The 19,274-nt window shown below is 46.1% G+C and overlaps 1 protein-coding gene across 1 annotated transcript in view; it reads right to left on the bottom strand.

The window, feature by feature from the left end:
* Positions 1–19,274, bottom strand: part of PROZ (protein Z, vitamin K dependent plasma glycoprotein) — a 248,373-nt gene that overhangs the window by 75,531 nt on the left and 153,568 nt on the right. Inside the window, exon 6 of the mRNA XM_069637169.1 lies at positions 5,252–5,349. Coding sequence (XP_069493270.1) covers positions 5,252–5,349 — 98 coding nt within the window. The remainder of the gene's footprint in view (positions 1–5,251; positions 5,350–19,274) is intronic.

The raw sequence follows: 19,274 nt of genomic DNA, 5'->3' as shown, positions 1-19,274 counted from the left end.
AGAGAGCGCACCGAATACCAAGTGGAAGGAGACCCATCCCTGGAGCACCACCACGTCCAGTAATAGCACAGCTATTGAACTATCGAGACCAGGATGTGGCGCTACGCAAGGCTCGGGAGAAAGGGACAGTTCAGTACAAAGACAGCACGATCAAACTGTTTCCTGATTTTTTGGACAGAGTGCAAGCATCGCAGAAGAATTTTCTGGAAGTTAAGAAACTGCTACGGGACCGCGGGATGAAGTATGCAATGCTGTAACCGGCTAAGCTGCGAGTTGAGCATAACAGCCAGGCGGTCTTTTTCAGCACCCCGGAGGAAGCCGCAACATTTCTGGAATCCTTGCCAAGAAACCCCATATTGCGAGGGATCAATGACTGAATATGTCTGACGAGTAATATCCTTTTGTAATGGCTCATTGTGTTGCCGATAGTGACATGCCCTCAATATACCGGGGGATCTAAGTTTATGGAACTATGTAAGGTCGTTGGGCTCATAGTAGCCCCCTAAGTGGAGGCTTGTTAAGAAATATGTTACAGCTGATCAGTTGGGGCAGTCAGCACAGGGGAAGGGGGTTGTTCAGGGAGAGTAGGGGGAAGGGAGGGAATTTAGGAATCACTGACGAGTTGGGGTTGTCGGTGGGAGAGCCAGGGAGGTAAGGTACACCTATCATAATATTCACACCTTACCTGGCATCTAGTGGAATGGCGTCACAAGCACACACTATAAGTCCTCGATCAGACGGGCAAGGGGCAGAAGGGTCAATATTGTTAACATTTGACGTGCGGGCACCACTGGTGGTGTGCCGGTCTCACCTGTTACTCTCAACGCATGGCTACACTTAAACTTTTCACATGGAATATAAGGGGATTGAAATGCCCCACCAAATGCCGGAAAGTGTTGCTATATACGGGGCGGCATGGAGCAGGAATTGCTTTCTTACAAGAGACTCACCTCACTCCAGACACGGAATCCGGGTTTGGGAGGGCTTGGGGCTGTCACAAGTATTTCTCCTCGTACTCGTCCTATGCAAAGGGGGGGCACCTTAATACACAGCAGTGTGGGGTTTCATCAGTCCACTGTGGTGAAGGATGAGGGAGGCAGAGGTCTCATTGTTCAGGGCACTATTCAGGGGGAACTGTACACACTGATTAATTACTACAGCCCCAATTTAAGCATGGTGGACACACTGGAGTGGGTGGATCAACAACTTGGGGAACTACCACCGGGGAAGATTATTTGGGCAGGGGATTTCAATACAGTGTTGCAACCGGCACTGGATCGGTCTGGATGTCCTCAGGGATCTGAGAATAAAGGGACAAATAGGTTACAAGGTATGGTCATGTCGTGGGACATTGCGGATGTGTGGAGAATCCGTAACCATGCGGTGAGACAATACACATGTCACTCAAACCCTCAAAACTCAGCATCAAGGAAAGACTTCTTCCTAATATCACACTCCCTAATGGATCGGGTGGTGGGAGTGGGGATACACGCCCGCACTCTTTCCAACCATGCCCCCGTTGTACTAGAAGTGTCCTTATCTGGAAGGGAACAGGAAAAAAAAACCCGACGCTTCAAAAGCGAAGGACTTACTGATACGGTTTTTCGGGACAGGATATATGTATTGCGACGGATGGGGTTGGGTGCAGGATTTATAACCGTGGCTCGACTGCTATACACGGAGCCGGTAGCCAAGGTGAGAGTGAATGGTCAGATGACACCACAGATAGCCTTAGAGAGGGTACTCGACAGGGGTGTCCACTCTGACTGTTGCTTTTCGCTTTGGTGATTGAACTGCTCGCAGAATGGATGAGGGAGACGCACATACACCGAGGGGTACACTTACACACGCATAGGGTAGTAGGGTAGTAATCTCATTATATGCAGACGATATGGTGCTATTCATCAGTGACCCTAAAGTTACATTGGCTAAGAGTGGAAGACAGAATCACATTCAAAGCTATGACGATAGTCCACAGGTGCCTATTTGGAGATGCACCAAGTTATTTCAAAAAACAATTCTCATTATATATCCCACAGAGAGGCCTATGATCAGCCAGTGCGGGCCTATTGAATATTCCTTGCGTCAATCTTGTATCAGGGCGCGGCAGATCTTTTCCGGTGAAGGCAGCACAAAAATGGAACAAGCTGCCTGCTGCTCTTCAGCAAGATGAGAATTATTTGAGCTTCAGGAAATCTTTGAAAACTCTTTTGTTTCAATAAAATTTGCTATCAAGAACATATGCCCGAGGCCTATCTGGCTTAACTGTTAGTTTAGACGAGGATGTGAATTTGTTTTATTGGTCTCTCTGCGTCCTGATGCCTGCGGGCTTTCAGGCACGCTATAAGCGCTCACATAACATAACATAACATAACAATCTGGATCCCATAAAGAGAGATGTCCAGAAATGTGGGGAGATAGCTGGTCTGAAAGTGAACGCTGCTAAATCAGTGCTCTTTCCACTGACGGAAGCAGTTGAGCATTATCAGGATGGCTGGGGCTTCCAGTGGCACATGACCCAGACTCGCTATTTGGGTATCAACGTCGCCAGGGATGAAACAGTGGTATACCATAGAAATTACTTGAGAGTTCTGAATCAAACACAAGAAGTGGTGACACGTTGGGGGAATCTCCCTCTGAACCTATATGGCCGGGTATCCCTAGTGAAGATGACATTGCTCCCCAGATTTCTTTATGTATTTCTGAATGCCCCAATAGCGGTACCTAGGACATACTTTAAGAATGCAAAGTCGATCATTTCACAGTTTCTGTGGGTGGGGAAGCCCCCTAGGGTGTCTTGGGATGTACTGGCGGCACTGATCTCTGCAGGGGGCCTGGCACTACCGGACCTTGAAATATACTACCATGTAGCACAGGTGGGATACTTAAAACATTGGTACGGGACACCGGGGGACAGGAGACATGTGGAGGTGGAGAGGGCGGCAGCAGCACCGGACCTTCTCAGATCGGTCATACTCACAGCACTGAATAGAACACACCCACCATGAAACCTAGTGGACGTGACTTGCAGAGCATGGGAACGTCTTGAGTGTAGGAAGAAAGGAGAGGTTCTCTATTCCCCCAGGCTCCCTGTGAAACATATACCTCGGATCCCAATCACGGCCGAACCAGGCTTCGTTGCTATGATGAAAAGGCTGGGGTTAGAGAGCTTCGGGGAAATCTTTCCAAACAGGAAATTTGTAACTCTGGAGTCATTAAAAGAGAAAGGGGCAATGTCGGCCTTAGACATCTTTACGTACTTTCGCCTGCCAGTGGGCCTGGGCCAGGTGTTTACTACATTCCCGGAACAGCCCCAGGTCTCCCCTGTGTTGGATAAGATACTACAAGGGGTGATTGGAGATAAGGTAACATCTGCGCTATATGCCATGTATGTGAGCACTAAGAGTACTGTTAGAGTCTCGCGAAGGCAAAATGGGAAAAGAGAGATTTCAGGGGATGCCTGGACGTTCTGCTGTATGGGGATTAGAAAAGGAGCCATTAATGCACGTTTCAAACCGGTTCACTTCAAATACATTCACCAGTTCTACCACACACCTGCCAAGTGAAAAGAATATTACCCAGACACCACAGGGCAATGCAAAAGATATAACACTGAACAGGCAGACTTTCTTCATGTGTCCTGAAACTGCCCAGCCACTCTAATACTGGGGAGAGGTATTTGAGACTGTCAGTGATATAACGGGTCAACTTGTACACCCGGATCCGATGATGGGTCTACTGGGGAATACCAAAGAAATTCCCAAATATTCTAGGAAACTGATCAGCTTACTACTAATTCTAGCCAAGCGGCGAGTGGCAATACACTGGGGGGGCCAAAGAGCCCGAAACACTCGCAATGGAAATTAGACAATATATACTGTCTTGATATGGAAAATGGTTGGGGGTCCTTGAGTCAAAGCCGAGGTAATGCTGGCAAAATGTGGGACCCACATTTCTGATTCGACAATCCAAAGACGACGTAGAGGAATTGCCGGTAATAGAAGCTGCAAGTTAACTCACACAAACAGAGTGCTGTGCCGTGACGGCATGACCTAAGGAGGGACGATGCGTGAATACCATCACCACTGCATAGACGCAAGATTGCTATGACTCAACACATGGGTCTATAACGTACCAGAACTCATAACCAGTACTAACTCCCTGGCACTAGTGGGTGTACCAGGGGAAGGGTGGGAAGAGGGAGGGTGAGGATATACCGCATTGCTGTTTGTTTTTTCTGTATTATTAAATGCCAATAAACAAAGTTTAACATTTTTTCTATATACATGATATTTTCTGGATAAAGTTCCGGATATGCATGGGGTGAGGTAGCAATCACGCTCCTCCGCACGACTTTCACGATTATTTCTTCTCTGCCTACATTATCTGGTGTGGAAGAGATGCGGAACAGCCAACTCCTGTCCCTTGTGCGGCACACAGGCTCCACTTCAACCACAAAGAGGCTTCTGTTGTATCGAGAGGGGAGCCCAGTACTGCAGGAAGTCAGCCCTCATGGGGACTTATGAGAACTTCTTACGATTGCAACTTATACAATAAACTTTTATATTGAATGAGGTCAAGTTATACTGGGGTAATGCATCGCCTTTGCCAATGTCATGTGTGCTCAAAATAAAATAATACAGTCCTGTGGAACTTAGAAAAATGTAATTAGATTAATAAATTACGATTATAGCTTCATGTTTTAAGGATGTTCGTTTTCTCGTTTTACAGGCCGTGATGTCGAGGCCCGTGTTTGTATTATTTTTTAAAAATATATTATGCCAATGAATCCTAAATTAATTCTGTAATGGCGGGAGCCGAATGCACAATTTCCGTGCATAAAAACAAATGAAACCAAGCTTTAATAAAGTTACGCTGGCGTAAACTATCACCTTTGCCAATGTCTGCACTACAGAGCGTGTGTGTTCAAGGTAAAATAATACAGATCTGTGGTATTTTCATGTCCTAAAGGTGTTCATTGTCTTGTTTTAAGGATGTGGTGTGGAGGCCCCGTGTTTGTATCATCTTTTACATATCATGTAAATGTATTTAAATATATTTTATTTTAATGCGTAAGCAGAAGCAAAAATGTTTCATACACATACAAATGACACCGACTTTTAAAAAGAAAAACAATTAACTAAATCATGCAATTTAAGAATCAAACTAATAGAAAGGAAAAAACTTAAAAATAAAAAAAACATATTGTCAGCATGTGTCATTAAAATGATTCATTCATCAAATACAGTACCTGCCATGGGAATGCAATCTTGGAGGTCGTGTTTGGATTGGTTGGCTTTTCTTGTAGACCACCATCAGGACGCAAGATCCTCCCACAGGCGTATGGATCTAGTAGTTTCAACATAAGTACAGTTTAGCAATCCTTCCAAGGTTTGCAGCAAATGCAAACTGTAGGTCACCTAATTGTCAACAGTACTATTTCCAATGAAGGTAATTCATGTTTGCTGCAATACTTATAATATGTTTCTGCTTGTAGGCATCTCTGAAAGCAAGTGTGCATCCGAGAGGATGCCTAGCTATGCGATATCTTTGATCTCTTAGCTTTTTCCCATGAAGCTTCATTATTTTCCAATCAGTCCTATGGCTGCTTATTAGTGATGTACGATCCTTAAAGAGCCTCTGATTGGATGGAGTAAGAATCTCCTCTAGAGCAAAGATGTGCACATGATCAGTGTATGAGGCGATACGCAGTGATCTGCGTGCCATGGCTGAGGTTGCCCATTGGTGCAGGTGCCACCGCATGCTCATATATTTAAGACTCAGATGGTGATCCCCCATGCCCCAGCCTTTTATCAGCCTTGGTTGGAAACACTTTCTCTCCAAAATCCGAGGAACATCAAAAGATGGGGAAGCAGAACCTTGTGACAGATGGGTGCCCAGGAAGAGGCAAGACAAGAGATCAGGACCAGGAATCTTTGGCACGAGCCAGAAGAAAATGAGGTCAGCCAGGAAAGTGGGGAGTAACCAGATCGACAATGAGGAATAAGGGGAAACCATGGCAACTCCTTTCAGCCTTTGGGTTCACCACTCCCCCAAAACTATTAAGGCCAAATGCATTCATTTATCTTGACTCAGCCCCATGGTTCTATTGTCCACAGACCCTGAAGATGAACCCAATCTGCATCCTCCGGGTTTCCCGAAAGTCTGTTCCCCTCCAGACACCAGTGGGATTGTCTGAAAAAAAGTGATGCTAAAATCTAGCTAACGGGATCTGTTTGTGGTCACAATATGCAACTCCTCAGACCTTGTCATGTGCTGTAAGATCACAACTCTGGAGATGGCGCAGTATAAATACTTAGTAACATAACGTAACATATATATTTGGGTCAGGAATGCCTCAGCAAGAGCTGCCATGCCCGCAAGTCAGTGGTGGAATGTGGGAGCCTGTAACCATGAACTAATGGACATTTGCACCCGGGAAAGGGCGCTCAGCCAATCAAGTGCCTGGAACAGCATGCAAGAATACAGTCTACAGCCGCTGTTTCTAGCCACCTGAGGCTATTCCCCCGGGTGACACCTTTTTTCTTTTAAATGCGGGGAGGGAACAGGGAGCTTTCCCTGTTGCCTCCCCACCTGCCCACACACCCCCAAAAAAACTGGGGTGCGAATAGCAATCATGCCTTAGCATGGGGTGTACAGGCCGGTCACGGCCTGAAGCCCTGGTCGAGGCCCTCACTTCACTTAGGACTGCCTAGGCTCGGGCTGGCAGGCCGTTACCGGCCACGTAAACCCCCACTGCTAGGGCGTGATTGCTACGTTCAACAAGCAATTCAATCGTTGCTGCTCGCCAGCTCGCCATTAGAGCACTTCTCCAGGTGTACAAGTGGAGATAAGAGTAGTGACAGAGAAGGAGGGAGAGGAAAGTGGAAAGACCTAAAGACCGGGAGAGGGGTAAGTGGATGAGGTGGCACTCGGAGCAGAGAGGAGGGGAAAGAAAACAGGAAGTGAGAACAAGAATGAGAAAACGGGAAATAGGAAAAGGAAGGAGCAAAGGAAAGGAAACAACAACATGTACGAAAGGGGGAGGAAGGTCAAATATAGAGAAAGAGGAACAGTGAGGTAAAATAAAAAGATTTCTGGGGGATGCTGAAATACCAGACCCAGTTAAGGAGGGCAGGAAGTGAAGTGGAATGAGGAAGTAAAGCAATAAGACGGGGAAGAAGGCAGGATGAGGAGGCAGTGCTATTCTAAGCCCCGGTGCTCTTGTCATTAGTCGGCTACAGCAATTATAAGTCTATCATTACGACCCTGGCGGTAAGGCAACAACGGCGCCGGTAGTTCTGACCAGTAGACCAGACGTGCAGAGCGGCACCCGCTAGCATAACAGGATGCTAACAACGGTCCCGTCATTAACGGGCCCGTTGTTAGCATCCTCCCCATTCCCATTGAGCCCTAAGGGGGCTCAAATGGGAATGGGGATGTACCGGGTCCGGGTCCCGCGAATGGGAATTACCGGGCCCGCAAAGGTCGGAATGGCCGGGTAATTCCCATTTTTCGGGACCTGGACCCGAATTTGGGGGTAGCCACGCCGCTAAAAGCGGCATGGCTACCTCCAAACTCGTAATGAGGCCCTATGTACTCATTCTCTTTTTCAGGTATGTCCATCATATGTCTAGTTGCAAGTACCATATGTCAAGTGCAGTACGGCAATGATTTGCCCAGGTACTGTCTTCAGATTGCCCTAGGCAATAATATGCCCCAGTACTCCTCTCATATGACAGCTGTTGCCATCAGAATGCAGAGTACACACAACATGCTTAAAGAGTTCCCCTATACCAAGGTGGTTACCTCGTATACCATTTATTCCTATGATAGTTACATGTATTTATGCTAGGCACAGAGCTGCACTCTCACACTGAAACACACAGTATGCACACACACACAAACACTCACACAAACACTTGAGCATGCCTTCACACTGACCGCAGACAAACAGATTAATTCATGCACACATGTATTCACCCAGTCCACATATATATACCCTTACCCACCCCTGTCATATATATTTAATTAAATTTGACTGAAAAAAGGTCAGAAAAATTCGATCAAATGTTTTAGGTCAAATGTGTTTAGGCCAATTATGCTAATACCGTCCACATAGCCGACACACACCCATTCACTCTAAAAATACATGCATACATACAGTTACACACCACACAAAGAAGCATTGATACACTTACAAGCACACACGCACACACACACACACACCTATACTGACAGACACACCCATGTGCATTGAGAAGCAAACCCATGTGTGCACATCATGCACGAACACACACACACTAGTGCTACTTATCATGCATCTGCATCCCTGTGCTTCCTATGCTTAGGTGCGAAGAAAGGTGAGGCAGAGAAAGTAATGCACCCGTTGTACTGTGCTGTGTACCTGAAACAACAAGGAAGCCAGTTCAGGGTGTACCCTGGTCGGATCAAAGTTGCTAAATATGTAGAAGCCAATGATTATAGGCACAGGATGCCAGGACGGTGCATAGGTAGCCAACATGAAAAACAGCAATTAAGGTCAACTATATCATACCAAGAGGTGCAAGTGTATATAGTGGAGCAACACAAGTGAATGAAATGGAATTGCATTGCACCATGTGGAGCTGTCGGGCACCTGCTTTGGTGCTGGTGCAATGTGGACAGGGCCCTTGTTACAATGTAGGGATCTCTGACGTGTAGTTTGGTGTCAATCAAAGGTGTGCATTGGCGGGCCTAACTTCGGGTGACAGAGGAGTTGGTGTAGGAATATTGTGCATCTAGTCTGGTCCCGGCATGGGTTTGCATCGGGTGTGACTTGCATACTAGAGGAGGCTCCTTGGGCACTTAGCCAGTAGTGAGTGATCATTGGAGGGAAAATTAATTTAACGCAAACTCAATGCCCAAGCCCAAAGGAGGAAGGAACATGCAAAGCGTACCACCACACAACTCACTTCTACTCCTTCCTGGAGAACCTCTCGTCCAATGGAAGAATGGAAATACGGTCTTCGACATTATGTGCATTAAGGATGCGGTCCAAACATGAGCGCAGACAGGAAAAAAGAACTCCACAGCACCGCTTGGGTGAAGGCAGCCAACGTGTATTTGAGGACATATCCGACTTACAAGAAGGGCAGGCAGCGGGAACAGATGAGTATGAGGTGTGCATGACTAATGGTGGGCACTGAAACCCAAAGGTTAGCATCATAGTAGAGTTCTACCTTTTCGCCATGTGTGATCAAGAGGAAGGGGGAAAGGTATAAACAAGGCTGGACAGCTGCAGCCTGGAACTCTGGAGAGCAGAGGGAACGCTCTGCAACCAAACATACTACATTCTCGCGATAGTAGGGTCCAGGAGGAATCATGGTTGAAGGTTGGCCGAATTTACACACAGTAGTAATATTGGTAGCCGAAAGAGTGGTGCGCATTATGAAATGCGTCCCCATATTGAGAAATAACAATATGGGACAGGTCAAGAAGGGCACATTGTAAAACCCAATTAGAAAAGATCACAGAAAAATTGTTATGTGAACCACAGAGTGGGACATGCGATTACAACAAAGGGAGGGCAGAAAGGAAATGATGTCACGCCTGTGACAACCCTGGGTTTCATGTGTTTTTACCGAATAATGTTTACCACTGTATTATTTTACCACAAATATGTTATTGTTTTTTTTTTTTGCTGCAAAATGCAGGGCAGAACATAGAGCCGCCCACCCAACTCCCACCCTGTGCACATCCCACATAGCTTCACCTAAACAACTACTGCCTTTTTGTGTCAAGGTTTAGTCAAAAATGTGAGGTATGATATGATATTTATAACGCGCTTAATACCCAGAGGTTTCTAAGCACAGACCCGGGGATCGAACCTGTGGTGCTCTGTGTCGTCTTGCTTCCAAGGCGAGCACATTGCCCCTGAGCTATCCTCCCGATTTTAACACGAATCCGTGGTGAAAAGTTTTCAGCAAATAGACTGGAGACCCACTACACATTTACCAAGTTGGAGAGACTGTCCCATTTTCACCATCATCATCCACATAACAATCTCACACTTAGCCACATAAAGAACACAATAAAGTGCCTGAGCGGGTTATAGGAAGAGGGATATAGTTGTGTTTATGGGTCAGCCGGGAACATGCATCCAAGATCCATTACTGTCATATTAAACCAACAACTTGTAGGGGATGTTGGACAAGGGGGTCAAAGGGGGAAGTGCTGTACAGCCCCTGGTAGCAGCATCACCAGTGCTGTAGAAGAATGCCCTGAGCAAGGGCAAGAGGTGACACTGAGCATAAAAGGGGGAGTTGGTAATGGCACTCCCCACACTATGGCAATGGTTAAGTCGATAATGATGTATCAAATATGTTAGTGGATTTGGCGGCAAAATACAACTTAATGCTCAAATAAATAATGTCTCGAGCAAAGGAAATGTATTACAGGATAAAGATGTAAAACCATTGGCATGTGGTGGGCCCGGCATCAAACTGCTGAGCTGGTTGAAAGCGGTGTCCAAATTAATTTAAGAAAACCATATAAGGCAGAAAAAAAGCTCCCCACACTGGAATTTGTTTGTACAATGACAATAGGAAATAAAGCAACATGCTCATATTTCAGATATCTCAGCTTTTCTGCAAGGTTGTATTGATCTAATCATATATTCATTGAAAAAACTTTTTTAAAGGTACAATAAAACCGAAAACCCCCAGAAATTCGCCAGTTATGGTAAACTAAGCATCCATAACTGGCGTCACCACCGTGCACTACTAAGACTAACACCCATGGCATCAAAGATGACATCACCACTTTAACCCCATTTGTTGTCCCTCGTGGTCATGGCCAGTAGCCAGATTGTCCGGGTCATGACCTTATTCCATGACCCAGACAATGGTCACTGCACATGGCCTCAGACTATACCTCAGTCACCAAAGGTATATCACTATTTTCTTTACCTACATTATGACACTTGTCAAAAAATAAAACACTGGCACATTTGCAAAACCATGCCTTAAGGTCCTTGCCAATGCTCCTTAGATGAGTTTGCTGGAAAACAACCTATGTTTTATTTTTTCAAAAGTGTCAAATGTATGCACATACAATAGTTGTATAACTTAGCCCCCACTTGACAAAATCCATTCAGACTTTACACAAACATTCAAGGTTGCATCTATAATCTTTCTGAAAACATTTGTCCACATTTGTCAAACAGCAACAAAGTTATAAGCCATCTACAAATGTTGAGGCCCCTCTCTAATTTAGCCCCTCTTGACAAAATCCCACTAAACTTTACAAAAACATTTATATCTAGATCTAAACATTTTTTGCAAACCTTTGTGTAGATTTCTCAAATTGCACCACATTTATAAGCCTTTACAATATTTTGGGACCCCCCCTCTAATTTTGCCCCCTCTTGACAGAATCCCACCAATCTCTGCCAAACCTTTCAGAACCAGGTCTGGAATAGAATTCATTGAGTGGTGCCAAAGTTATAAGCCACCCAAGAACTGCTTTTCACAAACCCTGTAATACAGAAACAGGTACAGATGTTCACGAGCTTCACAGGGCTGTCTGCGAACATCCAGACCGTTCGCTGGCTTTTACGGTGAAAACCACCAATTGTTTGGCTTCTTATGGCCATATCCCATCCCATCCTCATCGCCCCCCACCTCCCCAGAGATTGTTTGTTGAGTTTGACAAGTGCAATGTTGCATTTTTTCTTTTTTCTGTGAATCCAACATGGCAGGCGTTTCAAGAAAACCGCATTTCATGCTTTGCCCCATCCAATCAGCAGGCGCGCCTGATGTCCGTGGACTTCACGTCACCCAATGGGCCAATGCAATCACTGTCCCTGGACCGAACAGGGAAATGTGGTCAGATATCACTAATTTTTTTGACCTACATTTTGCCTGTTCAAAAAAAAACTACTCGGCGGATTTTCACCAAATTTACAAACGTACGCTTTTGGGACCAACCATGGTGCCATTTCTTTGGTTTACCTCTTCAAAATGGCATTTTTCCACTTTTAGATTTCCGGTATTCACGGGTATAGCCGCAACTAACGCTTGCATTGGAAAAAAGAAATGGTGGCTTTTTCATTCTGAAAAGACTTTCTGCTGCAATGCACCATGGGAGATATTTCTATTTAGGGGGAGAAAAGGGGACCCACTTCTCCGTCAAATATTTAAAAAACTACTAAACGCAATAACCCCATACCCCAAAAGGATTGCGAGTCAACGCTTCATGCCGAAGCATTTTCTTGCTGAAGTTGTTTCGGACCTGGTCCAATTCTGTCCAGCGGTTTTCGCTGTGTGGGCTGACAAAAATGTACCTTTTTTGTCTATTTAACAAATCTTTCCCAAAATGTCCAGTGAGGTGGGGGAGCATTAAAAATTGTCTGCAAAATTTCAGCCAAATTCATTGCACAACTTAAATATTTTCAGCAAATCATTGTTTTGATTTCTTATGTATCTCGATACTCACCTTAACTATAGTGCGGCAATTTAATTTGAAGTGTATACTTTTCATTTTATTCAACATCACATCTATACACTGAAACCCCAACATGTCTTTCTCTGCTACCGCGGCATAATCGGGGGATTTTGAATTTTTAAAAATCTTGATGTTAGTGGTATCAAATTTAGAAATAATATATCATCCACTTTCTACATGCATTCTGGGGCTAGCCAAACAGGAATGATGTGTGTTTTGCAGCACGGCGGAGAGAGAGACACCCTCTTTTATAAATAGATTTGTTTTTTCGCATTTTTGTTCACTGGAACAGACATTACCAACATTGGAAGTGAACAATCATTTGAGATACATATAAAAAGTGGATCTGCCGTTGAATAAAATGAAAAGTATAAACTTCAAATTAAGAGTATGCTTATCCTTGAAAAAGTACATACGCAATCACATATACATCATATACATATAAATACATATTGCATATATAAGTGAAAATGTGTTTGTGGTGCAATTTGTGATGAAGCGTTGTTTCTTATAAAATTCCACACTGTTTCACCAATCTGCACCAAATTTTGCATAGTTGCCTGTTAGGACCCTCCGGACATTGCTGGCTACATGACGGTTGGACACCCTGGCCCTTTCCCCGGATTTCAGCAAAAGTCAAAATGTGTTTGTGGGTTTGTGGCGAAGCATTGTTCCTTATACAATTCCACACCGTTTCACCAATCTGCACTAATTTTTGCATAGTTACCTTTTAGGACCCTCAGACCATTACTGGCTAAATGACATTTGGACACCCCACCCCAGTTTCCTGGATTACAGCACAAGTCAAAATGTGTCTGTGGGTTTGTAGCTTGGCGGAGCCTTGTTCCTTATACAATTCCACACCGTTTCACCAATCTACACCAAATTTTGCATAGTTGCCTGTTAGGACCGTCCAGACATTACTGGCTACATGAAGTTTGGACACCCCACCCCTTTCCCTGGATTTCAGCACCTTCACACATGAAACTGTTGCCTGAAATCAGCAAAGCATCAATGTGGTCATAGAAGGACCGGTCCCTATATGAGGAACAAAACTTGTGGTCCAGGCACTAGGATGCACGGTTTCCAAGATATTTGCACCGCAATGCACTGCAACGAACTGCACCACGCCAGGTTGAGGCGACTGGTGGGGAGAGAGCACAGAAGGTCCCACTATGCAGCAGCACACCAACTCTCCCCTCCCCTCAGCGTCTGCTTCGAGGTATGTCAGCCATCCACACGCGCCCATTCTCAGTGCAGTTTACTTCAGGGTGCAAAGCACATCAAGCGATAAGCGAATCGGAACAGTGACCTACAAGATCAGTGTAATCATGTCTGTCTACAGAACCCGTTGTGAGAACGTGTACTTCTGCTAGTATATATACATACATGCGAACAATAATTTAAACATCAGCTCACAGGGACCAGTATGCATTAAAAAGAGGAATGGCATCTTTTGAAGGCTTGTTGCATTAAGTTACGAGAAATTAAGTTAGACCCCAATGTCTCGTAGGCTGCTGTGGAATGTGAAGTAATGCAGGACTATAGCTATCAGAAACCAGCATTGGCAAAGCCAGCAGTTTTGGCTCTTGTACAAGCAGTAGATAGTCCTTTGCCAAGCACTTCTATCATATGCTTAGGTGTTCAAACCATTGGCAAGCTGTTGCCATATTATGGTCAAGTAGCACCATTGTTGTAGTGACTGGCAAATATGTATCCCCTGCCTCCACAAAAGCCCAAACTATTGACTTTAACAGTGCTTTTTTTTGTTTGTTTCTTGTTCACATGTTAACTGCTCTCTGTCCAGAGTGAAGCGAGTCTCAGTTCCGGCACAGCATGCTGCGGACAGTGGGTGATCTCTCAAGTGGAATAAGAAATTGAGGGGGGCATAAAGAGTCACAAAACAATATTTGGTGGCAGGGCCTAAGAAATGTCTGTTGCAGGCAAAGAAACACAAGCAGTTAAGGGACCGTTAAAAAATATTTTGTCTTTGTATCTAAAGGTGGACTAACAGACCGGGGCCAGTTTTCATACATGGCATGAAAGGGAGCATAATCTACAGGAAATGGTATGTGTTCCATATAATATAATTAATATATTACATTAATATATGAATACCATCGGCAGGAAAAGCCAACGTCAAATACATTGTCCCTCCTCGAAAGCATGGACTCTGCATTGCAGCAACCTCAACCACATCAGCCTCAAGCCCATAAGGACCCCCTCACCATGCACAACACAGAAGTTGATGCTCACCAACCATCGCTCAGCTACACCCATGCAGCAGACATCGCCGACCTCATCACTACACACAATCTTGATGCCATCTTCATTACCGAGACCTGGCTGCCCCCACTTCCACCCACATCCTAGACATCCTTGTACCCGACGGCTACAGCATCCAACACAGAGACTCGCCAAACAAGACAGGCGGATGCCTCAAATTCATCCACAAGACCTTGTGGCCATGCAACAGACTTGATGTCAACAACATTGGCTCCTTCGAAGTCCCCTCCTTCCAATGCCCGCTCTCCTCAATGGACATAGTCACTTCTATCTCATCTACAGACCACCCAAACCCAACACCGCCTTCATCTGAGACTTCACCGACCTGGTAACCACATGTCCTTCACACACGCCAACAACATCTTCCTAGGCGACTTCAACCTATCAGGCAACAAAGCAACCAATAAAGGACGCTCTCCTCTGCCATCTTGACACCCTCAGCCTCACACAGCACACAAAAGACCCAGCATACGAGAAAGGTAACATCCTTGACCTAATCATCACTGCACTGCTTTCCCTCCACTACAGCTCTCCTCTCCCATTTGATTGGTCTGACCACCTGGCCATGCCTTTCAACATCCTGCACACCACCCCAGTGAAGTACTCCCAGCAGAAACCCATCAGACAAACCTTCAGGTCCTTCAAGAACTTCCCAATGGAAGACCTCACCAACCTCCAGCTCACATGGACTGAACACCCCCAACCAAACTGTGACTCTCTACTGGAAGCACTCAACACCACCCTCTCAGGCCTCCATCGACAGACTAGCTCCTGCAAATCGAAATCATCAGCACCCTGGTACACGCAAGAACTCGACCTCAGCATAAGAGTCATCAGGAAACAAGAGAAAACCTGGCGCCACTCCAGGACCGCATCCCGCCAACTACTAATCAACACAGCCAAGGCCTCCTACTATCAGAACGTCATAGCAGAAGCCAACAACAAAAGTAGTGCCCTTTTCAAAGCGGTCAAGCACTGCGTCAACCGGCTAACCGACCCTGCCATACCACAATCCATCAAAAAATCCACTACGATCAACACCTTCATTCACAAAATCGGCCAGAGTCACCAGCACATAGACACCAGTTCTGTATCCACAAACCCACCTCACGTCCCTCCTTGTGAAATCTCAACACCCTGGACAACACTCAAGACAATCTCTACAGAGGACCTGGTAGAAACCGTGTCTGACCCCAAACTCACATTGTATATTGTTAGGAAAGATTTCGTTATTGTAGGGAATTTTCCTTCCATGTGGCAACCCCTAAACTTTTTGCTATTGTTTTTAACCTTGTTGTTGACTTTGCCAGAGAAGTACAGCCTTCTGCCGCACTTCTCTGGGCTTTCGCTCCTTTCTTACGGGGAAACTGACATGCCCTTAAGACAGTCAGTACCGGGGAACGTGGTTTCCCGTAGTTTCTTTAATCGTGTCGCCATTTTAGTGCAACACGACACAAGAGGGCACTGTAAGCTAAGTTACAGCTCTCTTGGGTCTCTAGCCTTCTACAGACCCTAGATACTCTTTTAGGATGGTATTTGATCGGTGCAAGTCATTCAGGGACTCGAATGGTGGCAGCGATCGCTTTGTTTATTTTGAGCTCCTTTTGGCGTTCTGAGCACGTTTTTGCACTGAACCCAAAATGGTGGCCTGGCTCCCAAAATGGCCAGGCCGCGAGGCTCCTTTGTCTTGTCCACTGACCGTCTTGCTCCCTTCACCTTCCCCAGGTCAGACGACCCGGGGCCTTCCTTATTTGGGCATGTACTTTCCCGCGAAACGTGGTTGCTTTCGCGGGCTTCTACATGTCGTTTGTGTGCCTCCAGGGTGTGGGCTGGGATGTCTGGTCCCAATACACATCCTGGGTGCCAGAGAGTCTGGGGTGGTGTGAATGCCTGGGACCACCGTGGTCCGTGATTGGTCCACGTATGGTATGTGTTTTGATGAGCGGATCTCCCATTGGCTCCCCTCCGTTTTGGCGCGAAGGGAACCGTGGATAAGAGGGAGCTGGAAACACCACTGCCATGTCGATCTCCTGAGTTCTCACGAACGAAGGAATACAGGAGCCAAGTATCCTGCAACCAAGAGGCTGGACCGAGGAATCGCTGGTGACCCGCTGAAGGAATCCTCCTTTGCACTGCTGTCGTCCTGTGAAACCCTTTCCTCCTTGGATCGAACCAGAAGGCCTGTACTGGTGCTTCGACCTTTGGAATAGCAGGAACAGCTATTCCCGGCGACTTCATCATCTCCTGCCAAGTAAGCCTTCGGAAGTGTCTCTGGGCCATCCAGTTGACTGACCAGCTTACAAGGGAGTCCTGCTCTGTAACTGCCGCCAGGTTGTGCTGTATTTCGAGTCCTTGTCACTCTCCCACGCTTCGTACGCTTGGCGTCCCCAGGTCTGAAGGGAGGAGTGTACATTTGGCTTGAATACACACGGCCGCTCCGTTGTCCTGCTGCGGCAACAAAACTGTGCTGGTTTCGTCGATTGGGACGTCTTTTTGCCCTACACGACTACAAGGCGTTCCCTGCTCTTCTGAACCTGCCAGCTGCTGAAACAAACGTGGAGAAGCCTGGGTCTGCTTGCTTCGGGGACCGGTGAGTAGCTTAGCTAGGATCTGGTCGCCCTCCTGCAGTATCCCATTGCTTTTCCCTGCTGTGTAAAAACAGCACCCTTTTGGCCGTACTCGCGCTCTGCTTCTGCCCGCTGTGGAGGCTGCGCTTGAGTTGCGGAACCTGTTCTCCTTCTGCTGTGCACTAACCCGAACTGCCTGACTTCCTCTGAAGAGCTTCCCCTTTTGCCCGTTGGCACCGGCGTGGCAGGTACTTTGAGCACAAGGCTCCACTCTTCGCAGGGCTCGGACTTCCATCTAGTTAGGTGCCTCTAAAGGCGAACTGAGTCTAAAGCGTTATCGCACTGCCTGTTTTCCTTCCCTGGCAGGTGGACTACATATTTCGTGCTTTAAACGCTTGCGACTGTGTATTTGTATATATATTGTGTTGATTTGGTATGTGTTGGCTTAATACTGTGTTATTGTGATTTTCTCGCTACGGTCGTTGTTTTAAAGGCCTTAAAATAAATGTGTTTATATTTTTGATATAACAACTGTTTGGAGTAGTTTGTAAGCGCTCTTGCTTTGTGTGCTCATTGCGGGCTTTCAGTCACCCTCACCCCTCTTGAGACCTAGTCTTGACCGCCGCGATCGCTACCTTGATTGGTCTGGCTTGTCCAGAGGTTACCCTGTTCCAAGTAATTAGGTTGGCCTTCTGAACTTCTGCGCCACCAGGACAGAGTTCAGAAATCCGTCTTAACAAATTGGTGTACAGCGGTGGGATACGACTGAAGGTATCCAGTGTTGCGCTCGAACTAAGGCATTTCAGGTTATTCCAAACAGGGCACGTAGTGAATTGTTGTGATATAACTTTAAAAAGGCCATAGTCCTATCAAACAGTATGGAAACAAATACGTTGTTAACTTTAAATGCTTCCAAATCAGAAACGCTGAAAAAGATGTGTGCAGAGAGAGGTGTTTCCTCTCAAGGCACAAAATTGGAAATGATCCAGAGAATCGTGGCGTGGCAAGAAGCGCAGCTTGACGCTATAACTTCTGAGGACAGTACGGAAGGTGGTGGGGCTGCTCTCACTGGTAGAACCGACGGTTCTGCCGCCGCACTGATCCATCGCGACCACGAGGACAGGGAGGACGAGCTGTCTAATGTTTCCTCTGCCAGTGCTGATGGGGAGGCTATGCTTGAATTCAAGAAGCAAGAGCTGCGGTTTAGGCAGCAGGAGCTTGAATTCAGCATAGCCAAACTAAAAATCGAACAGGCAGAAAAACAAAAAGACAGGGATCACCAGTTGGAACTGGCCAAGCTTCAGGTTGCAAATGGATCCAAGGGTCCTAGACATGGGTCTGGGGCTTCCTCTCATCCACGGTTTCCGAAAGATCTGCTCAGTGTGTATGAAGAGAGGAATGACATTATGGACTGGCTGAATGCGTTTGAGTATGCATGCGAGGTCCAGGAAGTTGACAATGCTGATAAGATTGCGTGGTTGCTCAGTAGACTGCCCCATTCTGGCTGTAGTGCCATTATGGAAATGTCGAAGGCTGAGCGGGCTGATTTCGCAATGTTAAAGCAGACTCTCATTTTAAAGTTTGGGAAGACTCCGGCCCAATATTTAAAGCGTTTTCGAGAGTATAAGAAAAAGGAAGGTGGTACTTGGGTATCTTATGTCGCTGAATCTTTGAAAAACTTAACTGGCTGGGTTGAAGGTTATAAGGTTTCTACCTTCGAAGGCATGATAAATCTTGTCATGCTAGAACATATTTTTGCTTCTTCTTCCCCGGAGCTTAAGCAGCATTTGGCCGATTCGAAGGAGATAGATCCTAAGAAGCTGGCCATTGCAGCAGACTTATGGGTGTCACATCGAGTGTCCCATAAGGACAAAACTCATCCTGGTAAGCAGGAGGAAGGGAAAAAGTCCAAAGATATGGAGGGTGGGGAATCTG

Source organism: Ambystoma mexicanum, chromosome 7p (genome assembly GCF_040938575.1).
Source record: "Ambystoma mexicanum isolate Mex_15411 chromosome 7p, UKY_AmexF1_1, whole genome shotgun sequence".
NCBI classification, from domain to species: Eukaryota; Metazoa; Chordata; class Amphibia; order Caudata; family Ambystomatidae; genus Ambystoma; species Ambystoma mexicanum.
The sequence above is the reverse complement of the archived record's forward strand: the minus strand, read 5'-3'. Positions and strand labels throughout refer to the sequence as shown.